Raw genomic sequence first — 25,415 nt, 5'->3', positions numbered from 1 at the left:
CGCTAACACTCAGAGCTAACCTGTACTGGAGAGCATGTGCGTGAAGAAGCAGGAAATACAAAGGAACTCACCTTGTGGTATAACCGGCAAGAGAGAAAGCCTTTGAGCTCCAAACTGTTTCAGAAATAATCCATGATAATCCATGATATGGCGTTTCATCACCACAGTATTTAGTTTAGACAGTAGCTGATGGGTCCCACATGAGCTCAGCCCCCTCCTTTTTTAATTTTGTAAGAGCTTTATACCCCAAATCAGCACTTTCGAAACAGGAAGTGAAATAGGGGGATATGAGGCATGGCTAGAATGGGTGATCCGTTTGGTCTTCACTTCGACATGTTTTTCATTAGGGCTGTCAGTCGATTAAAATATTTAATCGTGATTAATCGCACATTTTTGATCTGTTCTAAATGTACCTGAGAGGAATATTTTTCAAGTTTTTAATACTCTTATCAACATATTAGTGGACAAATATGCTTTATGCTAATGTTTATTATCATTTGAACAATGAGAAATAATCTCATGAATATTAAACACAACAACCTCTGAACATTACAAATATTGGCCTAAATTCAACCTGGAACCTCTCTCATACAATAATACAATACAAAGTGTGTGTGTGTGTGTGTGTGTGTGTGTGTGTGTGTGTGTGTGTGTGTGTGTGTGTGTGTGTGTGTGTGTGTGTGTGTGTGTGTGTGTGTGTTGGATCATTGGAGCTATGTGCAACTCAAGGCATATGCTCAAACGGAAGCTGCCTGGACGCTGCAATCATGTTGCTGCAATCATGAGTGTGCTGACTTCTCGTACAATGTCCCACTGTCTGCTGCCTGCATAAAGTCAAGTGCTCGGCGCAGTTGTGGCGAAATGTCGCTCCTCTGTTTTCATTTAAACAGCTCCTTATATCCGTTAGCGCAGCTAGCTAGCACCAGATGCTAACAACAACAATACACGTAAGGTCTCTCTCTCGCTCGCTCGCGCCACACATACACACACCCTCCCGGTCCTCCCGATGGCCAGTCGGTGCCTGCCGGTGAGCGTGGAAGTGTGGTCTGCCACAAGCGGGCAGCAGGAGCGGGTCTGTCCGCATCAGCTTGTAGATGGTATTTTAAACTCGATGCGCTCTGAAACTACGGGGCGGCCGAGGAAAAAAAATACACATGCGTTAATCGCGTTAAAATAATTAGTGGCGTTAATTTTGGTTTGCGTTAGGGCGGCTGTGGCTCAGTGGATAGAGTGCTGGACTTCGAATCAGGGGGTAGCAAGTTCGAGTCCCACTGCAGTCAGCATGTCGTTGTGTCCCTGGGCAAGACACTTCACCCCAAAATTGCTCCTGTGGGGATTGTCCACAGTACTGAATGTATGTAAATCGCTTTGGATAAAAGCGTCTAACAAATAACATGTAATGTAATGTTAGCGTTAACGCGTTAACTTGACAGCCCTAATTTTTATACATCTGAGATCTATGCTATTGCCTAAAAATAGCATGATAGGTGACTTTTAATTATTTTTACTGCTTTTGATGCAATAATACAAAGGAGAACGAGAATCTTTATACATTTATTGTATTTACTTCAATACAAAAGTGCACAAAATGGAGAAAAAATGTTTTGTCTCCCAACAAATGAAAAATTTTAAATGAATTGTTTTATAAAAAGGGAAGACATGAAGTGTAGTCCACTCTTCTCAAAGGAAATGGATTCACTCGTGCTTGATGCAAGCAACAAACCTGGTGCCAAGTGACGGGAGGATGAAATGAAGTAACACAAAGTGTAAATCCTCTCGCTGCTGCAGTGCCAGCCGGACCTGGAAGAGCCTGGTGCCTCCGCTGGATTATCACCGCCTCATTAATGTACATGAAAGCACATTAGAGCGAAGCACAGCGACCAAATTATAAAATACATCCTGTGTACTTGTGGTGTAAATTATAATTAGGTCCTGGGCTTGGTAGCGAAGGTGAGGTACCCTGTGTGCCCTTGTACATCTCTGGGCGGGATGGTGGTCTTAACGGCGATGGAGGCGTGGTTTTGAGACGGTGTTATGGTGGAGTCAGGCTGAATCTGAGCAGAGGGGTCCGGGCCGAAGTCCGGCAGCGGCAAGTAGACGGTCCGCACGTCGTGGACCCTCAGCAGGACCTCTATGGAGTTGATGTCCTCGAAACCTTGATCGGAAAACGCCTCGCACGTCTTCTGAACCTGCTCAATGCACGGAGAGAACGAACACACCCGGCCTCCTGCAGAGAAGAGAGAGAGGACAGGTGTTTAACAGCTTGTTGCTTAAAAATTAATCAGAAGATCAGTGACAAATACGTCTTCTTTACCTTCTTTTGTGCACAAACTCTTCTTTTCCATGCAAATGTTACGCCTCGCTAGAGACTAAAGGTCAGTTTTATCACCACTGAAACTCTGTCTAACTATTGGAGCAAAAGAGAGCATGCATTTCAGATTTAGTTAACAACAGTAAATAAATCCAGATGAATCGAGAAGGTAAAAAGAAAAGAAGTGGGAATAAGACTCAAACATGGAAGGGGGTTTTCTTTTTAAAGAGGAAAAGACCCAATGAGCTGCTGGTAGCGTTTCTTCATGGAAGCAAATTGGCAAAACAACCGGTCAACTTGTTCTCCACATTTTCGGGTCAAGGCCACCGAGAATAAATAGGTTGGTGGCACTTCAGTTACAAACCATGTCTGGTATTTTTGGCAGGTATCTTTTAGTGTGAGAAATCTGTGAAAATACCAAGAACATTTCTACTGCCTGAAGGAAAAGATTTCTTCAGCTGATGATAAACATACTGACCTGCGATGTTTACTTTAAAATCATCTGCTTTCAAAACGTACAAAAACCAGAAGCACTAACTTTCGGTCTCATGGTTGTCCACAAAAACCAGAGTGATGTAACCCAGGAACAGAAACGGTCATAGAAACAGGAATTGCCAACAGTTGTAAATAACTCTCTGTGGCGCTCTTAAAACACGCCTTATTCTCTTAGTGAGATTTTGTGGGATTAAACAAATGCTTTACGCATAAAAATACTCAAAAATATGACACTTTTTACCATCTTTGCATCCTTTATTGTGCAAAAATTAAAGCAGGAGTTAAACATCTCAAAAAGGAAGATGCAGAAGGAGTTGTCATTGGTTTGCTTGTGTTTGTTTGTAGCCTTTATTTAACCAGGTGAAGCCCCTTGAGATCAAAAGATCTCTTTTTCAAGGGTGACCTGCAGGACATTAGTTACACATGTAACATAAAAACAACAGAACAACAATAAGGATGACATACAACATAATGTACAGGGTACAGATTACAAACTCTACTTACAGTGACAGGTACCATGAGTATCAAACAGCATGTCACCCAGCCGAGTTTTAAATGATGCAGGGGAACCAAAGTGCTCAGTTTTAAACATGTTTGCAGACTGTTCCAAGTTAGTGGAGCTGCACATCTAAAAGCTTTCTTCCCTAAGACAGTCCTAGCACTTGGCACATTTAATAAAACCACATCATGAGATCTCAGGCAATACGTACTTTCAATTCGTCGAGAGATCAGAGAGCAGATATAAAAAGGTAGTTTACCCAACATGGCTTTGTAGATGCCATGCCATGTCTGGTAATTTTGTAAGAATTAAGCTTAAGCTGCCATGGACAAGATAAATAATCTAAACGAGATGTTATAACTCAATATGGACTCAGGAGACATCCAGTCTACTCCGGGAAACTTGTGATACTACTACTATTATGTGTTTATCTTATATACGAAAGATCATTTCAAAACAGACGGGCCTGAGACCTGACAGGCTGCAGTTTGTGGATCTTCAGGGGATGAACCGGCGCTGTAATAAACTCAGATCACTTCTTTGAGGAGGCCTTTCGTCTCTAAATGAAACCCTGCAGAGATTTCGCAGCAGGAGGTACGAGCAATAAGCCAAGGACACTTTCGCCGGCTGACCTGAAGAGCGAAGAATGTGACTCTGAACCGTGCAGCTGGAGAAGGGAGGCTTTAACGAAACAATGATTTTATATACATTGTACACTCTTAATATCAAGCGCTGAGAAATAATGTTGTGTTTTCTGCAGACTGAGATGTTTAGTTTACCTTGCTCAGCACTATTTATTAGTTCTTCTCATTACAACTATGTTTTGTTACTTTTCATTTGTTTGGTGTAATTCTCATGTATTCTCTGAAGCACTTTGTAACCTAGTTTAGATAAGTGCTCTTCAAACAAGTGTAGTATCATGAATTCCATGCAACTCAACTATTTCATGTAATACAATTATTGTATGAGAATGATCCTTTTTTAACTGCAGCTCATTGATAGAATCATCAAAATATCAGCAAGAAGGGAATTTGCATGAATAATAAAATTGTTGTCCTTAACCTGCATGATCTAAGTACTAGTGGAAACTAATTGTAAACTAACATATCATCAACTTTTAGGTTGATATTGTGGACTTATTTACACATCCAGTTACAAATCAACATGGTCATTTATTAGGTGTGTTGTTATGTTATAAATACAAGTACAATATTCCCTCTCTTTTTGCACGTTTTTGTTCTCCGCCAGCCCCTGAGCAGCATATCTGGTAATTTCTCTCCACCATTATAAGGCCTTATAAGAACAACCTAAGCCGAATGAATATAAAACCTTATGGAGAGCATCAAAATAAATAAAACAACTTCTCCCAGATCTAACGGTACTGGTTGATCTCCAGTGGATTTCTTTAGTTTTATCTTTGAGCTGTTTTCGGTTTTGTTCATTTATAACATCTTTTAGTTAATTTTTTGTACACACATATGGTAACAATAGTCAAAAACTAGTGGTGCACGATAATTATCGGTCCGATATTTATCGGTCCGATATTAGGAATTATGACGTCATCCCGATAAACCCGATAACAGTATTAACAGCCCCGATAATATACAATATATTTGTTGGGTAAAAAAAAAAAAAAAGGTACTGCGGTGTGGGTGGATTGGGATGAGGGGCGCTTGTTTTTCACTCGGCTCCTCCCATTTTGCCAGTACTGTGGTATAGTGGTTTAGGAAGAGGGGAGTTTTTCACAAATCCAGCGCTCCCTAACTCATGCCTGGCTGTGACGTAAATGGTGTGCGGCCGTGAAGCCAGGACAGTAAACAAACATGTCGTCGGTAGTATGGGACTTTCAAAGTTTCAGAGGTAGATAGTTCGCTTGCTATTTGTATTAACAAATGCAATGCAGAAGTTCCACGAGGAGGGAAAAAGGCAACGAGCTATAATACTTCCAACCTGATTCGTCACCTGAAACATCGCCATCGCTACGATGGTGTGTTAACAGTGTACGAAGACGCCTGCGCTGCTAAACTAGCGGCGAATCCAAAGCCAGCTGCAAAGGCACCGGGGCTTTTACCTATCGACGAGGCTTTTGAAAAAGGCAAGAACTTTAGTTGGGAAAATAAATATGGTCACTTTGAAGAGTCAAAACTGTTCTTGGCTTTGTTTTGTTCATAGTAGTAATGCTCATGTCATTTGCTCACTACTAGTCTTTTTTTTACCACCAGGTGTGCAAAAACTACAGGTACATTTAATATATATATTATATTATTATCGGTTATCGGTATCGGTCTTGAGATGCAGGAAGTTATCGGTTTCAAAAAACCAATATCGTGCATCCCTATCCAAAACTATTGAAATTACATATTTTTTAAGTGGATAATATGGACTCACAATTCCACCCTAGTTCCTGCCTTTCAGCCATTTGCTGCCGAGTAGTTACAGGTTTTCTTTCCTAATAAATCAGCACTATGAGACTTTGGGAATGAGCCAGGACAGAACTTTTGCAGACAGACAGATAAATAAAGAGTTTAAACTCACGTAAACAAAGTCCATGATTCAGCTCATTATTCTCTGTATGTTCATCACTAAAAGTTTTTGCATGATTGTTGGTTGTATATGGTTTGACACGTTTTTTTAAAAATGTGTGGTATAAACACAAACATTTGATTTCAAACGCATTTAGTATATTTTCACTTGCACGTTAAAAGTAGTCCTTAAAGAAATCCTGCTCTGTATTCAATGCACCACCAAGAGAGGACAGCCATTAGTATTCAAATCCTGCTTTTCTACCGCTTCCACGCCACGACTGTGTCTGTTTCCTTCTGCTCATTAAAGCTTAGCTCACACTTTGGAGGGGAATAATCTGCAGGAATAATGCGAGAGAAACTGAAATAATGGGAAACTTCATATTCCAAAAACCCTCATGCTGAGTTAGTGACTGAAATAAAGAACACGTCTGCAGAGGGCAGCCTCGTTGAAGGGTCAATTGTGTCCGACAAACACTACTATTTGGGGTTGTTGTAGATAGCAGACGTTCCTTTATCTAAGAGGAGCAGCGTTTCCCCTCGAGACCGCCATAAACACAACTCTCCTAACAACTGAACACACAGGGAGGGGTCTGGTAGATGATTATACAAGGGCGGGTATTAATAACCCTAATTATCAACCTTACGTGCATGAATAGATTCTATTCATGAGTGAAACCTATGATTCCCTTATCAGGTTGTTGAGTGTTTGAGTTCACGGGGACATGTTTGCTTCATAGTTTCGTAATAAAAGAGTCTTAGAGCGAGCAGGGAGGGAGGGTTAGTCAGGATCTTTATCCCAGTCCAGGCAGGGCTGCAGGTCAAAACATCTTGAGTTACAGCTCTTACATGCTCTCCACTGCAGCCAACTACTTTTTTTTTCCTTGAGCCCGAGTGCAAATCTGTTTGTGCAGAAAAATGTACGAATGAATTCGGGCTGCGGGTGATACGTCTTGCCACTTGTCGTTGCCACTCTGCATACAGCTAATCTGCTAATACACTGAGTAGCTGCCTGTCAGGTAGTGCTCAACACCTCAGAGCTTTTGCTTCATTTTGGTGTTTCTGTTTAATGTATTTTGGGGGCATTGGTGCTCAACATGCTCCTGGTTCTCCAGAGAAAACATCCAGTGAGAAAGTAAACCAAGTGTGTCCTTATGGAGCCACATTCACCAGCTCTCTCTCCCTGCAGCATAACCCTGTATGGTCATGGGACTGCTTCGACAATGGCTGCACTCTATTTATCTGTATCTGTGTGTGTGCGTGTGCGTGTGTGTGCGCATGTGAGGGTCAACAGCTCATGAAAGGAATATGTAGCAGTGGCACCATAAAAGGGATTCAGAGAGGAGGAGGGAGAGTGGCATTCCTCTTCATATTGAGGCTTACCGTTTAAAATCATGTTGCATTTATTTGTCTCAGGAACATGAGCATGCAATCATAATTCACTGATCCGGGGCATCTTAACAGTCCCGAACTTTCTGTCTAAAAAAAGTCAGCATGCACTATTTGTATTCATTAAGACATGGTAGCACATCACAAAAAGCCATCGCTAATATTGACAAAAAAAAAAATATATATATATATATATATATATATATATATATATATATATCCAGTAGGGTATATGGATGACAAATCTATTAATAATCTGGGAAAACGTTGGTGTCGGGAAAAGTTTTTCCTTAACAAGCAATAAAGACAAGGTAAAACACAAGATGCATAGCATTAACGCACATTTTTGCAAATCTTGTGATATCCTTTTTGAATGTACTCTGTATACTATACACAACTGGACCTTCTTTAGTCATTATTTAGCATTTTTCATCCTGATTTAAAGAGAAAAACTGAACATACTTGGTTTATTGACCCTTAAAAAACAATTGCGAGAATCATTAACTGGTTATTTGTTGAACCCATAGTATATCAACTTTGGATTTCCTTCTGACCACCTCATTAACCTGCCAACCTGTCCAGACATGCTGCAGCTTCTGGTTGCCATAGAAACACTAACATGAGTTTGTTCTGTGACTGAGCGCGAGCGAGCACACACGAACACACACACACACACGAACACACACACACACGGTTAATAAGAGCTGTGTTGGCTCTGATCGATGCGGCCGCGGGGGAAATAAAGTCACTGGCTGGTATTTTTTGAAATGTGCCCAGTCATGTTCCTGCTGTGTCAGGACGAGTCACAGAAAAGTCGGGTGATGGTTCCTGGAAAACGCTCTGAATATATAAATATAGTGGCATTTTGAGTGTGGAAATATGGTGGGACATCAAATACTTTGTAAAGACGCAAAACCAGATAACAAATAATATATTACAATAATTGGGAGGGCTTGGTGAGTTGGTATGGCATAAGCTGGATATGCACTTCTACCTTGTTGTCCTGCAATTTTCATGTCTTTTAATCAACTCGCAACGAACCCTGAAAGAATGTTCGTGGCTTTGCCGTCATCTCCGGAAAAGTATTAAAAGACAATAACTCTGACTGACATTGAGGTACTTTTACAAACAGGCTTAGGTGATTTTTCAGGTAAAGTTAAAGAATCAAAACATTTGCTGATTAGAAGAAGAAGAAGAAGAATTGGGAGGGATGAAACCCTCTTTAATGGTCACACATGCAGAGCACACAGCGAAAAATGTTCTCTGTTTTTATCCCGTCCTAGTACCAGGAGTCTAGTACTAGAAGCAGTGGGCAGCTATTGTACAGCGCCCGGGGAGCAATGGGAGTGAGGGGGGGGAAGGCTTGCTCAAGGGCACCACGGCAGGGCAGGAGGTGAACTGGGACCTCTCCAAGTAGAAGTCCACACTCCATATTTAGGTCTGGTCGGGACTTGAACCGGCGACCCTACAGCTCACAGTCCAAGCCCCTACTGACTGAGCCACTGCCGGAGCTAAACGTCCTCATAAAAAATACTCCATGTTAAATTATTTTTACTAGCTGATAACATCCCTGGGTGGACCGAAAGTTATGAGCAGAGTAACCATCTAAATAAATACTAACAGCTGACAAATACACACCTATGATGACATCAGTTTTTGGCAAACATCAAATCACACTGCAGTAGGGCAAAAGGCAATAAGTCCCTTCGAGACATCAAAGTTGTTTCTTCCACTGTCATTGCCAAAGGTTCTTGGCATGCACGTTGTTGTTGTTGTTTTAGTTCACACTGGGAAAATATTATCATGAAGGTGGGTTTTTTACCATCATCAGCTTCTCAGGCCAATTGTAAAACTGACAAATGACCTTAAATTGTTAATAAAAGAAGTTTATGTTTTTATTTAATCCATCAATAGAGAATGACGTTGCTCTCCCTGCGGCCTCTTCATTTCCCCCCCACTTTAGATGATGGGTGTCTTTTTGGGAGTTTATCCTTGTGCGCTGCAAGGGTCTAAGGACAGAGGGAGTGGTTTGCCGTACTGGATGAAAAGCCCCCTTAGACAAATGTGTAATTTAAGATATTGGGGCAAATACATAAAACGAAATTTATATTAAATTCCTTTACAAAATGTGAAAAGGTGAAGAGTATGCAGTGTTACAGATTGCAAGTCATTATTTATTCATATAGAAGAATTTATATACCATTTAAATAAAAAAAAGTATGTTTAATTTGTTTGTAAATTGGGCGTTTTCTCTGCTCCAAGAAACACTTTCCTTGCTTGGTATAAACACAAACTCAGGAAAAGGAGGAAGTCAATTTGATCTTGAAAGACTCCATTGTTTGAGTACTCGTATAAAGGACACATGCCGTGTACGAGCCTTACCGCTTTTCTTCATCGCAGCCTTGGCGTGTCTCACGGCCTCCCAGGGGCTGGGGATGTCCAGAAAGACGGCGTCCGCCACCCCCGTCACTCCGAACCCGTCTTTACACGCGTCCTGGTTCCTGACGGTGACCAGGTGATCCACACGGTGCTCCTTGAACTCCTCCAACACCTTCTCCGATCGCTGCTGGTGGAACTCCACGGTGTGCAGGTGTCCTGTGGGGGCGATGGTTCTCAGGATGGCGTGGGAGAGGGAGCCGCTGCCCGTCCCTGAAACACAAACACAAACAGGAAGGATGAAGATGGGGGAGACTCTGATACACTTTGATTTCAAACAATTCAAAACAAAGGGCTAAAAACTCTGGTACATTTACAGCAACATTAATGGCCACTGTCCATTTTTTATTTCATTTATTTATAAATGTACTTATTTGAAATTGGTTGCTGACATACATTATTTAAACTCTGAGGTGCCAGCTTTTAAGACGTTATTATTTTCTTCTTTGATATTAACCCTCCGGTATCACTGTGGACGTTTTTGTCCATATGGGTCATTTTTCACTTTTAATTTTGCAATAACTTTGGTTGTGTTGGTGCAAATGGCCTGATTTTTTGTAACAAGGCTATTTTCTAGATCTATTTTTGAATTCCAATTTTTGAAATCGGTCTTTAATTCACTGTAACAAATCGACTACGCAAATTAGTCATTCGAGACAAAAATGTCCACTGCAAAATGCTTTGATAAAAACATTATATTAAAAGGTTTTTTTCACAACTTTTTTGGGTTCAATCTTTAAAGCAACTTCCGCCCCAATAGAAAATACCAAAAATGTAATCATTTTCAGGATTTTAACTCTTTAAATGCCATTTTGAATACATGAAACTGCTGTTTTTTTTCATATTGAAAACAGAGAAAATTAGTTATTTTCTAAAAAATACATATCTGGTGACTGGCTCTTTTTTTTTTTTATAACAGTCTTGGATATGTCAAAGATTAGCAACAGAATGGATTTTTTTGCATTATTTGTTTTTGCACAAAATCAGATTGAACAAAAAAGTTACAAATTAGTCATTCGGGACAAAAATGTCCACTTCCAAAAACTGCTCTAAAATGACAACAGATTCATATTTTTAAAAACTTTTTGGGGTTAAATCTTTCAATCAACTTCAGTCCTGATCAAAAATACTAAATGTTAACTTATGGTCAGGATTTTAACCCTTTAACTGCCAGTTTGAAAACATGAATTTTTTTTTAACACAGTCTTGGATATGTCAAAGATTAGCAACAACATTGATTTTGGTTGATTATTAGTTTTTGCACAGAATCAGATTAAACAAAAAACTCACACATTAGCCACTCATGGACAAAAAATGTCCATCCACTCCCATTATAACCACATCTTTTGATCTCTCCGCCATACCGGTATAAAATCATGCATTTTGTAATGTCAGGGTTTTATATTGGAGGAAAATAGTTCAATTTGTCCTTTTTACTCTATATCACCAGATGTGACATTTTACCATTGAATTACATGCTTGTCATTTCTTGGTTTCTTTGCCTGTTGTATAATGGGGCCCTGACAGCCATTGGAATACATGTATGCAACTAATATGATGTAGGTGTGTTGGTATGGATGTGGAAGAGTGGTATCAGCTGAGATATGTGTGTATGTGTGTGTGTGTGTGTGTGTGTGTGTGTGTGTGTGTGTGTGTGTGTGTGTGTGTGTGTGTGTGTGTGTGTGTGTGTGTGTGTGTGTGTGTGTGTGTATTTTCTATTAGGGCAGAAGTTGCTTTAAAGATTGAACCCAAAAAAGTTGTGAAAAAACCCTTTTAATATAATGTTTTTAACAAAGCATTTTGCAGTGGACATTTTTGTCTCGAATGACTGATTTGCATAGTCCAATCGAATGATACCGGAGGATTAAATCATAAATCTTTGGGCTTTGTACCGTTTGTCAAAGAAAAGCAGGACGATTGAGAGGACTGGGGAAAACACAACCATTTTCTAACCCAATTAATTGCGAAAATATTTAACAGTTTGGTTTATAAGGAGAACTAACTGTTAGTTACAGCTCTAAAATGATTTATATCCATCTGTATGTTATCCTAATCTTAAAATAATAACAATTACTGACATGTATAAACAAACACTGCCAATTAAACATTAAAATACTGCCTTTGAATCATTCAAATATCAAGGGAGAATATTAGAATAGGGGAGGGCAACAAAAAAAAAAGAACATTATGGGTTGTGTCCAATTTAAAAAAAATAAAACAGAGCAGCTGATTTTGTTTCAGGTGTTTTCTAGGACCATTCTGAATGTGGCTATCAAAGGGTTAAGATCAAAGCTGTATTACACATGACCCAGTTCTGCAGCTGCAGCAACATTTCATTTGAACACATTTGAGATTATACCATCCACCACATCGCTGCTACAAGCATGTTCTTCATCAGGACAAATAAAGCACCAGTGACACATGCATCATTTTTGGATGTCTTTTGGGCATTTTGTCGCATCTAAACTGTGAAAATGAACACACTGCACCATCACATTTAGCTCCCATCACTATAAATCTGGTCTTCAAACCACATGGAAAGGTGCAACTCTGCTCAGATACAAACACAACGCTGTCAGATCTCAGAAAAACCTCAAACGTACATCTTGTTTTGTCTCAGAAATGACGCTCAGAGCTTCCTTCTGTTCTGAGACTGTCTACACAATGAGCTCACACAGCTGTTCCTGCAACACACACATGCACACAAAGACACATGCACACTGCTCCTCTCCACTCTGCTGATAAGTGAATGCTACATTTCTGAGTGTAACCTCTTTGTGCTGCAGCCATCTTGCTAACATGCGGGAGGTTGCTGAAGTGATGTAGATAGATACATACAAGTGCATTAATGATCACAAATAGGAACAACATTGTTGTTATAGAAGACATTATCAGCCATTGTTCACGTGTAGAATAACAATTAAGTCAAACATAGTAAATGTAATCAACAATATATCTCTGTAGCTTCACAATACTTCATTCAAAATTCTATTTTAACACATATTTAACCTATAACAAATATTGTGCTTCCTGAGCTGAGAAGGGATTTGATAATCTATGAATCATTTAAAATCATTGGTTAAGATCAAATATTTAACTCTGTGGCTCCAGCCTCTGAAATGTGAATATATTTTTCTTCTTGGACAGTAAATTAAATTGGGCTCTGTAGTGTTTAGAAGCTAGAAGATTGAAGCACTAGAGGGATTGATTAACGCAATTAACCAAGAGAATAATTCACAGTCCTCCTTGTGCATTAAATACAATAAAATGGGATTGTACTAGAGGTAACAAGACCGGCTATGTGTGCTGCAGTTAAAGCAGAGGGGAAGATTGAAGCATTGAGGGCACAGCAGACAACCCCCCCACCTTCTTCTTTCAGTCTCCTGGCATTACATCACCGCTGCCTTTGTTCGGCTGGCGACAAAGAGGGCAATGTTTACCCCACAGCAGCACTTCGAAATGCTAAAACCTCACACTTCTAATCCGGATGGAAACATGGATAAATGCATTGACTGTGGATGATGTAGTAAAGCGAAGGAATTGGGTCACGCAGATGTAAATATGCAGATAATAACGGAAGCAGCTGTAGAGTACGTTACAAAACCACGGCAGCAGAGAGAGCATTTATATCTCTCAGATAAGACTTTTGGTTTGAATTACATCATTGGTGGTTTAAACGATGTGTTATTATTCACATGAAGGACTAACTGTGCTGATTGTCTGCCCTGACTCGACTTTATGTTGTGCCCTTCAAAAATGTATTGTATATGATGCAATTCGATACATGAATCTGATTTGTTGACTGTTTTAAGGTCTGCACTGAACTTCTGATGTTGTGTTTTTTCCGATGTACGTGGTAATGGATAGCATTATTACCTCCAAGAACGTGTTATCTTTCACATTTTTCAAAATCCACATGATAGCCTTTTCATGGAATCTGGTGGAAACATTGTAGACTTTTTCTTCACTATTACTGCAAATGTAATCCATTTTTGGTATATTAAATCAATGGATAAGTCCCAAACAAATTCAATATATATACTGTATCACACTATATATCTTTCTCCAACTTAAATGCCAAATGCATTAATTTTATTTTATTTATCCTTTATTTATCCAGGAATGTCCCATTGAGATACAAGATCTCTTCTTCCAGGGAGTCCTGACCAACACGGCACACAACAAGTTTCAACATAAAACAAAGGCATTAAACAAAAAAAACATACAATTCAAATATAAATACAGAAGGCCATTTGTGCAGTGGCAAGAAGCATAATCACATCAGCAATAGCATCAGGTAAAACAGTTACATGTTTCATGAAGGGCTAATCGTAGCATACCTTTAAAAGCATTTACAGTAGGAAGTGCCTCTAGACAAAGTTTTACTTGCAGCGTATTAAGAGTTAGTGTGGTCCATTTGACGAACTTCTGTAGTTCTCAAATGCATCATGCATTTTCTACATTTATTAAGAAAAACCTATAGAGAGGTTGGTTTTTAATCGTCACATTTAAACAATTTAATATACAAAAAGCAGTTTTTTGCTGTTACGTTTCAGCACTAATAACTCAATTCAATCTCAGTGCAAACATGTTAAGCCATTTCATCCATATGTGGCACTACAGGAACATGATACATTTAAAAGGCTGTTTAACACAACTGCACTACAAACTGCAGCCTCACATTGTGCTTTTGCTAATACAGTTTACTGTTGAGAGGAAGTGGCTGTGTGTCTCCAGCAGACTTGATGGGCGAGCCCAGATCTCAAAACCAATCTGAACTCGATCTGCATTAAACAGACGATCAACCAGAACCCGACTCTGGACCTCAGGCTTCATGCCAGCCTGCTGACAGCTTCATTTGACATCCAAGCACATTGCCAAGTCCAGCAGAAATACACTTACTGTATCAGCAGTTTTGTGTAAAATCATGTCAAAGAAGTGTACATACTATTGAAATGTGTTTATAGAGCACATGCTTTAGACTTTTGTCCCAGAGTTGGCTTTTTAAGATATACAATAACTTTTGGGTTAGGGTTTAGGGGTTTAAAGCAAACTACACACTGATTAGAAGAGTTCCCCTGTTGTATGTCCCTGACAACCTCTCTCAATAAGACACTTTTAGCAACCTGCAGCTCTATCTTGCATCAGTATTGTCTTGTCGTGCTATCTGCATTCGGTTCATGAAATGGTTTAGTGGTAAGTAACCACGTGTGTTTCTGGTTGTCATGAAGAGGAAATGATACTTTGTTTGACCCCCGCCTTAGACGTGTGTCAGCTGAAAGAGCTGATGGTTAATGCGGCTGTCAGCTCTTCATCAAGAATACACACATGCTAAACTCTTTTGTTTTAAGTGTACTGCAGTGTGCGAAAAAGTACACGTCCCACCGTCCGGGACGTGTTATTTACAATATCGGACAAGTAGATCTTTCAATTGACTTGTCCGGCGGACAAGTGACGTTTTTCGCCCCGATTTATTGACAAATTATTGATAAATTCAGTTGACAAAAGGCAGAACTCATTCGCAAATTGTACGTGTCCGCCATTGTTCGTTTAGAAATGTTAGTTTCGGTTCTGCTTGTCGATTCCTAAGGAAATGCATCTCGCCGCTTTCTGTACAGTTAGACTGGGGCGGAGCGGAGCGGGAAGTGTAGCACAGTGGCAGGGTTGGGAAGCAAAACTCGGTTCCGAGTAGGAACAAATAACAATTGTCCGGTACCGGGATTAATAAGAGTTGTGAGGACAGGAGGCGAGGCCGAACCCCGAGCCCCGCGGACTGCAGCTCTCTCTCTGCTCCGTATCAGCTGATCGCTGCACGGTGCAGCTCAGCGTCTCTCTCTCTCTCTTTCTACACACAGCGGATGCGCTGCCCGTTAACAGCCTCATCTTTGTCAAACTTTCTTATGTTCTTTCTCTAACACGTAATGAAGGTTATTCAGCGTTTTAGCTCCTGAGTTGTTAATATTGACCACCATTTCCTTTATGAAGTGAAGCAGCCTCCCTGTCTGTGTCCTCGCGCTGTCCTCACATCAGCGGACCCCCAGATTCGGAGGAGCACAGGGATGTCAGTATTGTTTATGAAGCAGGGTATAGAAAGTACATTATTGAAATGAAAATTCTATTTATTTACTTTTACAAACAGCGAGCAGCTGCTCATTGTTTGTAAAAGTAAATAAATGCGTGCAAGCGTCTTTGAGTTGTAGAAAAGCGCTAGGCCTATAGGCTATACATATAATGTATTATTATTATTATTATTATTATTATTATTAGGTTATGTCCTATGTGTTGGACATGTGTGATTGGACTGTGTCTCACAGGCAGGTTGCAGTGTAACATCAGAGGACACTGGGCCAATTGTACATTCTCAAACTGCACCACTTAGAACTAACTAAACAAAGCAGAGATTATTTTTATATAATTGTATTAAATAACCGTAAGAAATTCAACAGTATGAAGTGATTTGTAAATAGGAATACAGATTTGACTTAATGTTTTCATAAATATATTTTCCCCCAGTTTGTCATGGGACTTATTTACCCTCTCAAAGAACTGGAACCGAGAACCGAAAATAACCGGAATCGAAAAGCAGAACCGGAATCGTTAAAATCCAAACGATACCCAACCCTATGTGTGATGCAGTAAAATCTTACCGCTCACTTACGTTAGCTGTGTCGTAAAAACCGTGGGAAAATGTAAAATACGATGACGAAGAAGAAGATTCCAGTGGCCCCAATTTTTGTCCATTCTGGACAAGTGAAAAATGTATTCGGACAAGTAAATTGCCAAACTCACTTGTCCATGGACAAGTACTCTCTAAAAACTTTTTCTCACACTGTACTGAAAAGTAGACTTTTGTTTTTCTGCACAAAAAACAGAGATTTGCTTTGATGCAAAGGGTCATGGCAACCCGTGACTCATATCAGCATTTCTAATCTGCTCACAGAACAAGACGTCAAGTCTGTGGGAAGCTACTGTACGCGGGAGAAGGAGAAGAAGAAGAAGAAGATGGTGGCGGTTGTGGGGGAGGTGGACTGCTGGCCTATTCAATTGTAGGTCAACTCCTACAGTACTTTCAGATACTATCGTGGTGTTTTCTAGACGAGACGCAAAAAACCAAGCCTGAGGTCAAAGAACTCAAAGTCTCTACAGGCAAATTTAGAAAGTGAACGTAGAGAGTAAAGTTCTCCAATCATTAACCCACTTCTGTCTCTGTATACTTCAGTAAACCCCTTAATGTTTGAGTCTTATGGCAATTTGTGTGTGTCTGTTTTCTGCTATGAAATAACCGTGATGAATGTGCATGTATTTGTACGGTGAATTTTAAAAAGGCCCTACTATGCTTTTAGGGTATCCTCTTTCCTGGTCTGCAAAGGCCAAAATCCCTATGTTCAATCCAAAGGGAGTTTCTCTCCCACACCCCCCCCCTGCCTGAAACGCTTGGATTGGATTCCTTTGTTTACTTCAGTAACATAGTGACATCACTTTGAAACACTCGCGCTGCGATTGGCTAGGGTTCTAACACACTATGTGATAGGCTAAGGGGCAGGACATCTCTAAGCGGTAGACCAATCACAAAAGAGCCGGCCAGCTAACCAATCAGAGCAGACTGGGCTCTGGTTTCAGACAGAGGGTGAAAAGAGGTGCTGCAGCACAGGCAGTATGAGAAAATTAAAGAGCTTTTTGAACATTAAAGCATGGAGACATGTCACAGAAGAGGGACAAAATACTATTATGAAAAATAAGCATAATATGTCCTCTTTAATACAATGACTCGACAAGCCCTTGATTTACAATGAGTACACTCTGCCAAGGTGACTCCTCTACATGACTGAATGCTCCTTCAGGAAATGCTCGGCTTGTAGGCAGAACCACCGACAAATGTATCACCTCTAATCGCTGCATGTTTATACAGCTCCCTGACAGAAAGTCCTCCACAGGAGAGCACGTCCTGCTTAAAGACTTTCAGCCTGAACATTATGAGTCACCACCGTGTCGTATAAAATGCTGATTAGCGCCTCATCGACTTATAACAATACTCAAGTGTGCAGCTAATAAAATGCTGCATTCAGTATTTAATAAACCGGGTCTTTTACCTGATATTCAAACCATGACTCGTCTGAATTAAAATGCGATAAGACATGCAAAGTCATGGTTTTAATATAATGCCAGTGTTAAATATGCATTAAAAAAAGGTTGAGAGTAACGTGATACCAATGCAGATAGTGCAGCCCTGTTGCTGACTTAACAGATTTCTATTTGAGCTCATTAATCGCCCAAGAGACCTGACCAACCACGCACACAAACACACACTGTTTCCTCCAAGTACAATCAATGAAGTGACATGCGCAGGGCTGCCAGCACTAAAACATGATGGAGCACTGCACCACCGCACATATTAACATCCTCGCCCATCCCCCGCCCGCTGCCCTTGGACTGGATGAGACTGCAGCTAGGCCGAAAAACACACCAGCACACAGAGTGATAGCATTGTAAAAAAATAAGAAGGAAATGGAAATAGACCAAGGAGCTGAAGGCGAGACAAAAGGTGACAATTTCAACAAATATTGTATTACATAATTGTGTTAGGCACATCTGTGAGCCATCACATGATGTGCAATTTCAACAGCTGAGGCTCTGTGGAAAAAAACATCAGACTCAAAAAGGTGTGAACAGCTAGAATAAAACCAGGCGCTTCTTAAAGCTGCAGTGGCACAGATTTAAGGCTTTAATATAATTAAATAAAGCCTGCAGTAAAGCTAAATAACAGATTCTCCATATGGAAGAAGGGGTGTAGAAGAATACAGATGCTTCACGTATGAAAAATAGCACAACATAAAAGCTGTATTAAAAACGTTATTTCTTTATTTAGATGATGTTATCAGAATGGTATACAAGGCAACTAAACCCAAATATATAGACCAAAGCTTAATTCTAACATTAACACAGTTTTTTGTTCAAATGTAAATAATATTTGATCCTTTTTATTGTTATTTTTTTTTATCCGATTCTAATAACGTTTTTGAATAAGAAACGTACTATATTATTTCTGTTATTTTCCATCATTTGTTTCTGGATCAGTAATCTAACTTAACAATTGTTTTACTATTGAGAGACACGCATTATTTGTGGCTATTTGCCATTTGGCCATCTTGTTCTCTTAAAAAAAAAAAAATGGCCGGTCATTGTGGACTATCTTGTAATCATTTTTACGTGTGATATCAATTCGGTGAAAGCATCGAACACTTGCTTTTCGAGTAAACACATAAAAACAATTGCGAGTTAAAACCATTCACCTTAGATGAGGCCAGGTTCTCGCATTACTCAACTATTTGATCATTTTTCTAGACCTAATCCTTACTTAAGAGGTATTTTCCAATATGGCTGTTTTTAATGTTCAGTAACCCTCACCTGACTCGCAGACCACACTCCCCGGCTTCAGCTCCAACATCATGGTGATGGTGGCGATGTCGGTGGTGTAGAGAATCTGTGTGCGGTGCGGCAGGTTGACGGTCCACAGCTCAGGTGTGGGGTGAAGCACGTACACCCAGCCACCTTTGCTGCAGGTCACCTTTGACCCGTACCGCTGACCGATCAGGTCTGTGGAGTGGCGAATGACCCCATAACGCGTCTGTGTTTGGGCGCCCCGTTTCACCTTCACTGGCGTCATGGATTCATGGCCCAGGTACACGATGGCGACGTCCCCATCCTGAATGCAATCCGAGTACTCCACAAAACTCATGGTGAGAACCGTACCTACAAAAGGGAAGAAGGAGAAAAATGCTTTATTCAAAAGTCTACAAGGAAAACTAGCATTGATCTGTATCAGACTCTCTTTATTCATCCCAACTGGGGAACTGGATTTCTAAATAGTTGCCCCATTTGAGAATAAAATATGATAAAATAAAATCTAAATATTTTTAAAGACAGGGATCATAAAGTAAAAAATAGCAGGTTGAGCTGCAATATACTAGCAATATAGGGTAACATACATGCCTGGGAAACTTTGTTTTTGGATATAAAAGTAAAGACCACAGTGTTAATAACCCTACAGCAATATTTAAATAAATGTGAATTCTTAGGGTAAAACAAATGTTACGTTTTTGTAGCTCAAATAAGGGTTCTTGATATTAACATAGTTTCTGTTATGACAGTACGTAATGTATGTTATGTCACTGGAACAGATATATTGTACATGTTTTATATAGTATGTTCTACCTATGTTCTTGACTTAGACCATAGGCTTTTTTACTTTCATTTTTTCTTACCATGTAATTGTTTTTGCACTAAAATACTAATAAACTTAAAATGAGATGCCAAATGATACAGACATGATATTAGATATAAAAAACTGTCGAATGTATTTCTGTTTTTCTCACTTTACATTAGTCATTTCAGTTATTGTTGTCATGGTAACAGCTGTTTGTATTGATTTTAAATAAAAGCATCACGTGCCCTTACCGTTATTACTTTATTTAAAAACTGCGTATTTCAAACTGAAGAATAACGTTTCTTTCATTTCAAAGCTACACTTCAGAGAGAGAAACTGGGATTCACTTTTGGCTGCTTCACGAAAGACAAGAAATGTCGAACAATATGGAGAAAATGTAAGTGAGATTAATTAATTAATTAATTAATATTCTTACAGTTCTAATGTTCCTTAGGGTTTGTGTCGAAAATGTTTTTTCCTTTAAAAAAAATAATTCTGTAACGTATGGCTGTTTCGGGTTAAGTTGATTTAGATGTTTGTGTTTGGGTAAGTCAGTTAATTTGTTTGGGTTAGTTAGGGACTCGTTTTGCCTCAGTAAACCAAGGAGGCATGCTTTTGGGTTTGTAGCTTTTCTGTAACGTTAACTAAGCTAACCGTTAGCGATAGGATATCCCAACGGACGCAAACGTTAGTGGTTATTGCAGTACCTTAACATGAAAATGATTGGTTCCCATTTTAAAGCAGCTAAATACATAACTTTAACTCCCATTTTTTAAAGAAATTAACACCGTTTCTAGCTTCAAGCATCCAGCAGGGTCACAGTGCAGAATATCTGTAAGCACTCATTTACAGTGAACGACTTTTAAGTTAACAGAATTGTGGCTTTGACGTCAAACGTTGGTATAACTGGCCAACAAGCTAGCATGCTAACGTTAGCTCACCTAACGGTTAACTTCGTTCAGAACCGTTGGCGGACCCTCAACGTACCTTCTTCAGAACCCGCGTGCTCTGCAGTTTTAAACGAACACAACCGTTGCTCAGTAAACGGTAGGTTTAGCTCTTAACGACTTTGAATGTGGATGTGGAAATGCTGTCAGAAACCATTCATTCCCTGCACACACGTGGTGTTGTTTTCAGAGGAAGTTGACGAGACACAACCGGATGCTGCAATGACGGAAGTTTTGTAAATTCACTTTGCGGACAAAGTACATTAATGAGGTAGTCCAGATGATTTGTAAATCTACTTTTTACCTCCAGAGACGCAGCACATTTTTTTTCTGCTAGGTACACACAAAGGTAAAAAAAAAATGAAAGCTTGTTTACTAAAGGTGCCTTTTGTAAATAATAATTAAACCATGTTTATGTTGTAGCGTGAAAAATAAACCACTATATCTAAATATATCGAATATAAGTATCACACTGTAAAAAAAAAAACAGGTAGAAAGTTAAGGTTTTTTATTTAGAATTGTGTTTCAGTTAAATTACAGGATTATTGTTATGAACATGTACGTATCAACATTGAGCAACCAACGTTGTTAGGCTTTCTTAGTTATTATTGCTCTTAATTCATATAGAAACAATTAATTTATCTTCATCAAGTGTATTTATTTACCTATTTTATTTTGAGAAAAAAAATCCGTTTTTTAATTTCATTTGTCTGATACTGCTCAATCTCAAAATATAACATATCTTTTAAACACATATTTAATATCATCTGTTTTATTTATTTGAATGTAAAACACATTTGTTTGTGAAATGTAACCCGTTACTCTGGCTGTGAATTAGAAAAATAATCATGGCGTCTCTTTACGGAAGATTTCCTAGAGTTCCACGTACTTCTGGAGCATGGTGAAATAACAGGTGATTCGTTTTATAGAAAATAAACGCTGGGTCAGAACAATTCAGTTGCAAATTAATAAATTATGGGTTTAATCTGTGCATGCAAGAAGGATTTCCTACTTCACACAGAGCGCGTCCAATTAAATGAATGGACTACAAATACCCACCAATGGGAGGAGAGACGGTGTCCTATAAATGACCATCTGAAATCTTCATTCTGAGCGGAGATCTGCTGGGACGCATACTGTTCGTTTGTGAGCTCCTCGGTTCGAACAATTGGGATCTTTGTCTCCACTGGTATTAGTTCTAGTCCTCAAATTCGACAGCAGGTAGGCACTTTATTGAAATAAACGCGAAATTCCGTCACACAGGCGGATTATTGGAGATGTTAACCGATTAATTGATATCTGGGCGGTGGAGAGAGATTATATCGGCCCAATGAATATGTCGTATTTTTACTGCAAGCATTTATTTAATCTGTTAGAGTCACTGTAATACAATAATATTACATTATACGATGCAAAATATGTTTCATAGGAGTTGTGTGATGCACATTTCTGCACCTGCTAAAACGCCTTCAGGACACCGTGTTCACTGTAGGATATTTCATCGTCATTTGAGCTAAAATGTAACATAAACGATAATCTTCGTACAAACTGTCGATGCTGACTGTGCACGCTCTACATTCGGTTTCATTTCGCTGCTTTTCATCGTCTCTTCCTTCCATCCTCCGCCCAGGGAGCAACCATGCCTTTCGGTAACACGCACAACACGATGAAGATGAAATACGCTTCGGATCAGGAGTATCCTGACCTCAGCAAACACAACAATCATATGGCCAAGATCCTGACTCCTGCCATGTACGAGAATCTGAGGAGCAAAGAGACGCCCAGCGGATTTACTCTGGATGATGTCATTCAGACTGGGATTGATAACCCAGGTAAAAACCAAAGAGGCTTTTCGGCGAGAACAGCCATCTGTTCCGCCTCAGCGATCGCGTTTAATGGCCGCAGCGGCTCTGTGCTTACGCCTTTCTGTACTGTGACCTTGCCAAGGGGATAAACTGTGACCAACATTTAGAAACATATGAAGGGCTGAAATATTCAGAAACCTTGTCATCATCCTCTAAATGGGCCATCATTATCTCATTACGCAGTTTTATAGCAAACGTTAAAGATTAGCAGGGTTACATAATGTATGCAGGGCGGCTGATAATCCACTGCTGCTTTAACTGTTGTATGTCACCACAGTTTGCAGTGTGTATTTAATTGTAACATCTGAAGTGTTTTTCAGAGTATTCAGATGACCCTGGTCAGTGTAGCCGGTGCCTCTGCTCACCTTTTTAGACTGTGTTTATGTTTAGTTGTGACAATATGGCCAAGCTGACGCTGAAGAGGCTTTCACCTGAGGATGAGTATCCAGACCTCAGTCAGCATAACAACCACATGGCCAAGGTCTTAACCTTGGACATCTACAAGGAGCTGAGGGAGCGGGCTACACCCAACGGCTTCACCATAGATGGTGTCATTCAGACAGGAGTTGATAATCCTGGTACAGTAATGCAGTCCCATCCAGAGAGCACATTGAGGTAGTGAGGATGTTGGTCAGTGTGTCTTCCTGTCCTATGTCCGTTGTGACCTTTTCACCTTGTGTGTAGGCCACCCCTTCATCATGACTGTGGGCTGCGTCGCCGGAGACGAGGAGACATACGAGGTCTTCAAGGAGCTGCTGGACCCTGTCATCGAGGACAGGCATGGAGGCTACAAACCCTCAGACAAGCACAAGACTGACATCAACCCAGATAACCTGAAGGTACCGCAGCCCTCTGCTCAGGTAAAATGGCCGACTGCAACACTGCAGAGAAGCTAACGTGTGTGTGTCCTCCTCAGGGAGGTGACGACCTTGACTCAGACTACGTCCTGAGCTCTCGCGTGCGAACAGGCCGCAGCGTCCGTGGCTTCTGCCTGCCACCTCACTGCAGCCGAGGAGAGAGGCGTGCTGTGGAGCAGCTCTCCATCGAGGGTAAGAGGACACTCAAACATGTTTTTGACTGTGCAGGAACTCGACTCCTGTCCTGAGTCGCTGACAGATGGAGACAGGATGATTCTGTTGCATAAGCTGCATTAGGGTTGAGGCCTAAACCCGTGATGCTTACTGAAGTCAGATGATGCTGCTGGTCCTCATTTGTGTGGCAGGGTGTTCCCTCTAGTGGTAGCAGGAGGAATAACAGAATACAGTACATGACCGCTCCAAATGCGCACCATTAATGTTCGTTCATCTGCAGCTCTGGACTCTCTGAGTGGAGACCTGCAGGGGAAGTACTACGCCCTGAAGAACATGTCAGATGCTGAGCAGCAGCAGCTCATCGACGACCACTTCCTGTTTGACAAACCAGTGTCTCCTCTGCTGCTGGCCTCCGGAATGGGCCGTGACTGGCCCGACGCCAGGGGCATCTGGTGAGACCTAAAAATATTCTTGTCTCACAACCTTGTGTTTTTAGTTTGCTGAAATCTAATTTAAGATCAAAACTAAAGAATGTAAATGTTTTTCTTTTCAGGCACAACGACAACAAGACCTTCCTTGTGTGGGTGAATGAGGAGGACCATCTGCGTGTTATCTCCATGCAGAAAGGTGGCAACATGAAGGAAGTGTTCAACCGCTTCTGCACCGGACTCACCAAGGTTGGCAGGAAATGCAAAGTTTATCTGTAGCGGAAGTCTGTTTTGTGTAAATGGTTCTGCATTTGATGCAGCCTTGATCTTTAAAAGACCTAATCATCCTGGTTCTTGTGTTCAGATTGAGACCCTGTTCAAGGAGAGGAAACATGAATTCATGTGGAACGAGCACCTGGGCTACGTCCTCACCTGCCCATCCAACCTGGGCACCGGTCTGCGTGCCGGTGTGCACGTGAAGCTGCCCAACTTGAGCAAAAATGCCAAGTTTGAGGATATTCTCAAGAAGCTGAGGCTCCAGAAGCGTGGAACCGGTTTGTACATCTTTCATATTTGTTCAATAGTATATAGTGTCTCAACTCAAAATCTATATTTTTCAAACTGTTCGAAACGCATCTCCTGCTAAAGTGTAGTCTGCGTGTCATATTGACTGACATTCAGCCCACTTCTCGGCATCGTTGTAGTCTTTGGATCAGCTCGGATAATAACATGTATTGTCTTGCCCCTCAGGTGGCGTGGACACAGCCGCTGTGGGCGGAGTGTTCGACATCTCCAACGCCGACAGGCTGGGCTTCTCCGAGGTGGAGCTGGTGCAGATGGTGGTGGATGGCGTCAGGCTGATGGTGGAGATGGAGAAGAAGCTGGAGAAGGGCCAGTCCATCGACGACGTCATGCCCGCCCAGAAGTAAACACATCCTGACGCCCATAAACCTCACACGGCCCTCCCCCTCCTGAATGATTGACTCTGTCCCTGAATGCATTCTGTATCACAGTTTGGATTTTGTTTGTGTATTTAAAACCTGTGAGGATGGCAATGAAATAAAAAAATGTTCTGGTTCAAATTCTTGTGATTCCTGCACCGAGATTTCTTATGTTGTGTAAACATTATCCGTGTTCCACAAATTTCAATGTGTAAACATTCTCAGTTTCATGATAACAACAAGATGCCCTCGTCTCCCAAATGCAGCTAACCCCGGGAGGGAAATCAGCGCCAGCCAAATGTTGGCAGATTAACATTTAAAAGAATCTTACCATGAGCTGGACCTAC

At 40.6% G+C, this 25,415-nt stretch overlaps 2 protein-coding genes across 4 annotated transcripts; one reads left to right on the top strand and one right to left on the bottom strand.

Annotated features, from left to right (window-relative positions):
- Positions 1-1,535: 1,535 nt before the first annotated feature.
- Positions 1,536-21,133, bottom strand: trmt61a (tRNA methyltransferase 61A). Of its 2 annotated transcripts, none has more exons than XM_034111293.2 (4): positions 20,798-21,133; positions 19,058-19,402; positions 9,599-9,865; positions 1,536-2,227 (listed from the first exon to the last, which is right to left on the bottom strand). In XM_034111293.2, the coding sequence occupies exons 2-4, from the start codon at positions 19,386-19,388 to the stop codon at positions 1,926-1,928; spliced, it is 900 nt and encodes a 299-aa protein (XP_033967184.1). In that variant the 5' UTR covers positions 19,389-19,402; positions 20,798-21,133; the 3' UTR covers positions 1,536-1,925. The 2 variants fall into 2 exon arrangements, with proteins under 2 accessions (XP_033967184.1, XP_033967183.1); XM_034111292.2 differs by having other exon boundaries at positions 20,844-21,132.
- Positions 20,150-25,209, top strand: ckba (creatine kinase, brain a). 2 transcript variants are annotated; one of them, XM_034111289.2, is made up of 8 exons: positions 20,150-20,253; positions 23,059-23,246; positions 23,353-23,507; positions 23,585-23,717; positions 23,980-24,151; positions 24,253-24,376; positions 24,492-24,681; positions 24,878-25,209. In XM_034111289.2, the coding sequence occupies exons 1-8, from the start codon at positions 20,231-20,233 to the stop codon at positions 25,054-25,056; spliced, it is 1,164 nt and encodes a 387-aa protein (XP_033967180.1). In that variant the 5' UTR covers positions 20,150-20,230; the 3' UTR covers positions 25,057-25,209. The 2 variants fall into 2 exon arrangements, with proteins under 2 accessions (XP_033967180.1, XP_033967182.1); XM_034111291.2 differs by lacking the exons at positions 20,150-20,253; positions 23,059-23,246 and adding exons at positions 21,910-22,024; positions 22,434-22,635.
- Positions 25,210-25,415: the final 206 nt, after the last annotated feature.

Source organism: Pseudochaenichthys georgianus, chromosome 22 (genome assembly GCF_902827115.2).
Source record: "Pseudochaenichthys georgianus chromosome 22, fPseGeo1.2, whole genome shotgun sequence".
NCBI lineage: Eukaryota > Metazoa > Chordata > Actinopteri > Perciformes > Channichthyidae > Pseudochaenichthys > Pseudochaenichthys georgianus.
The sequence above is the reverse complement of the archived record's forward strand: the minus strand, read 5'-3'. Positions and strand labels throughout refer to the sequence as shown.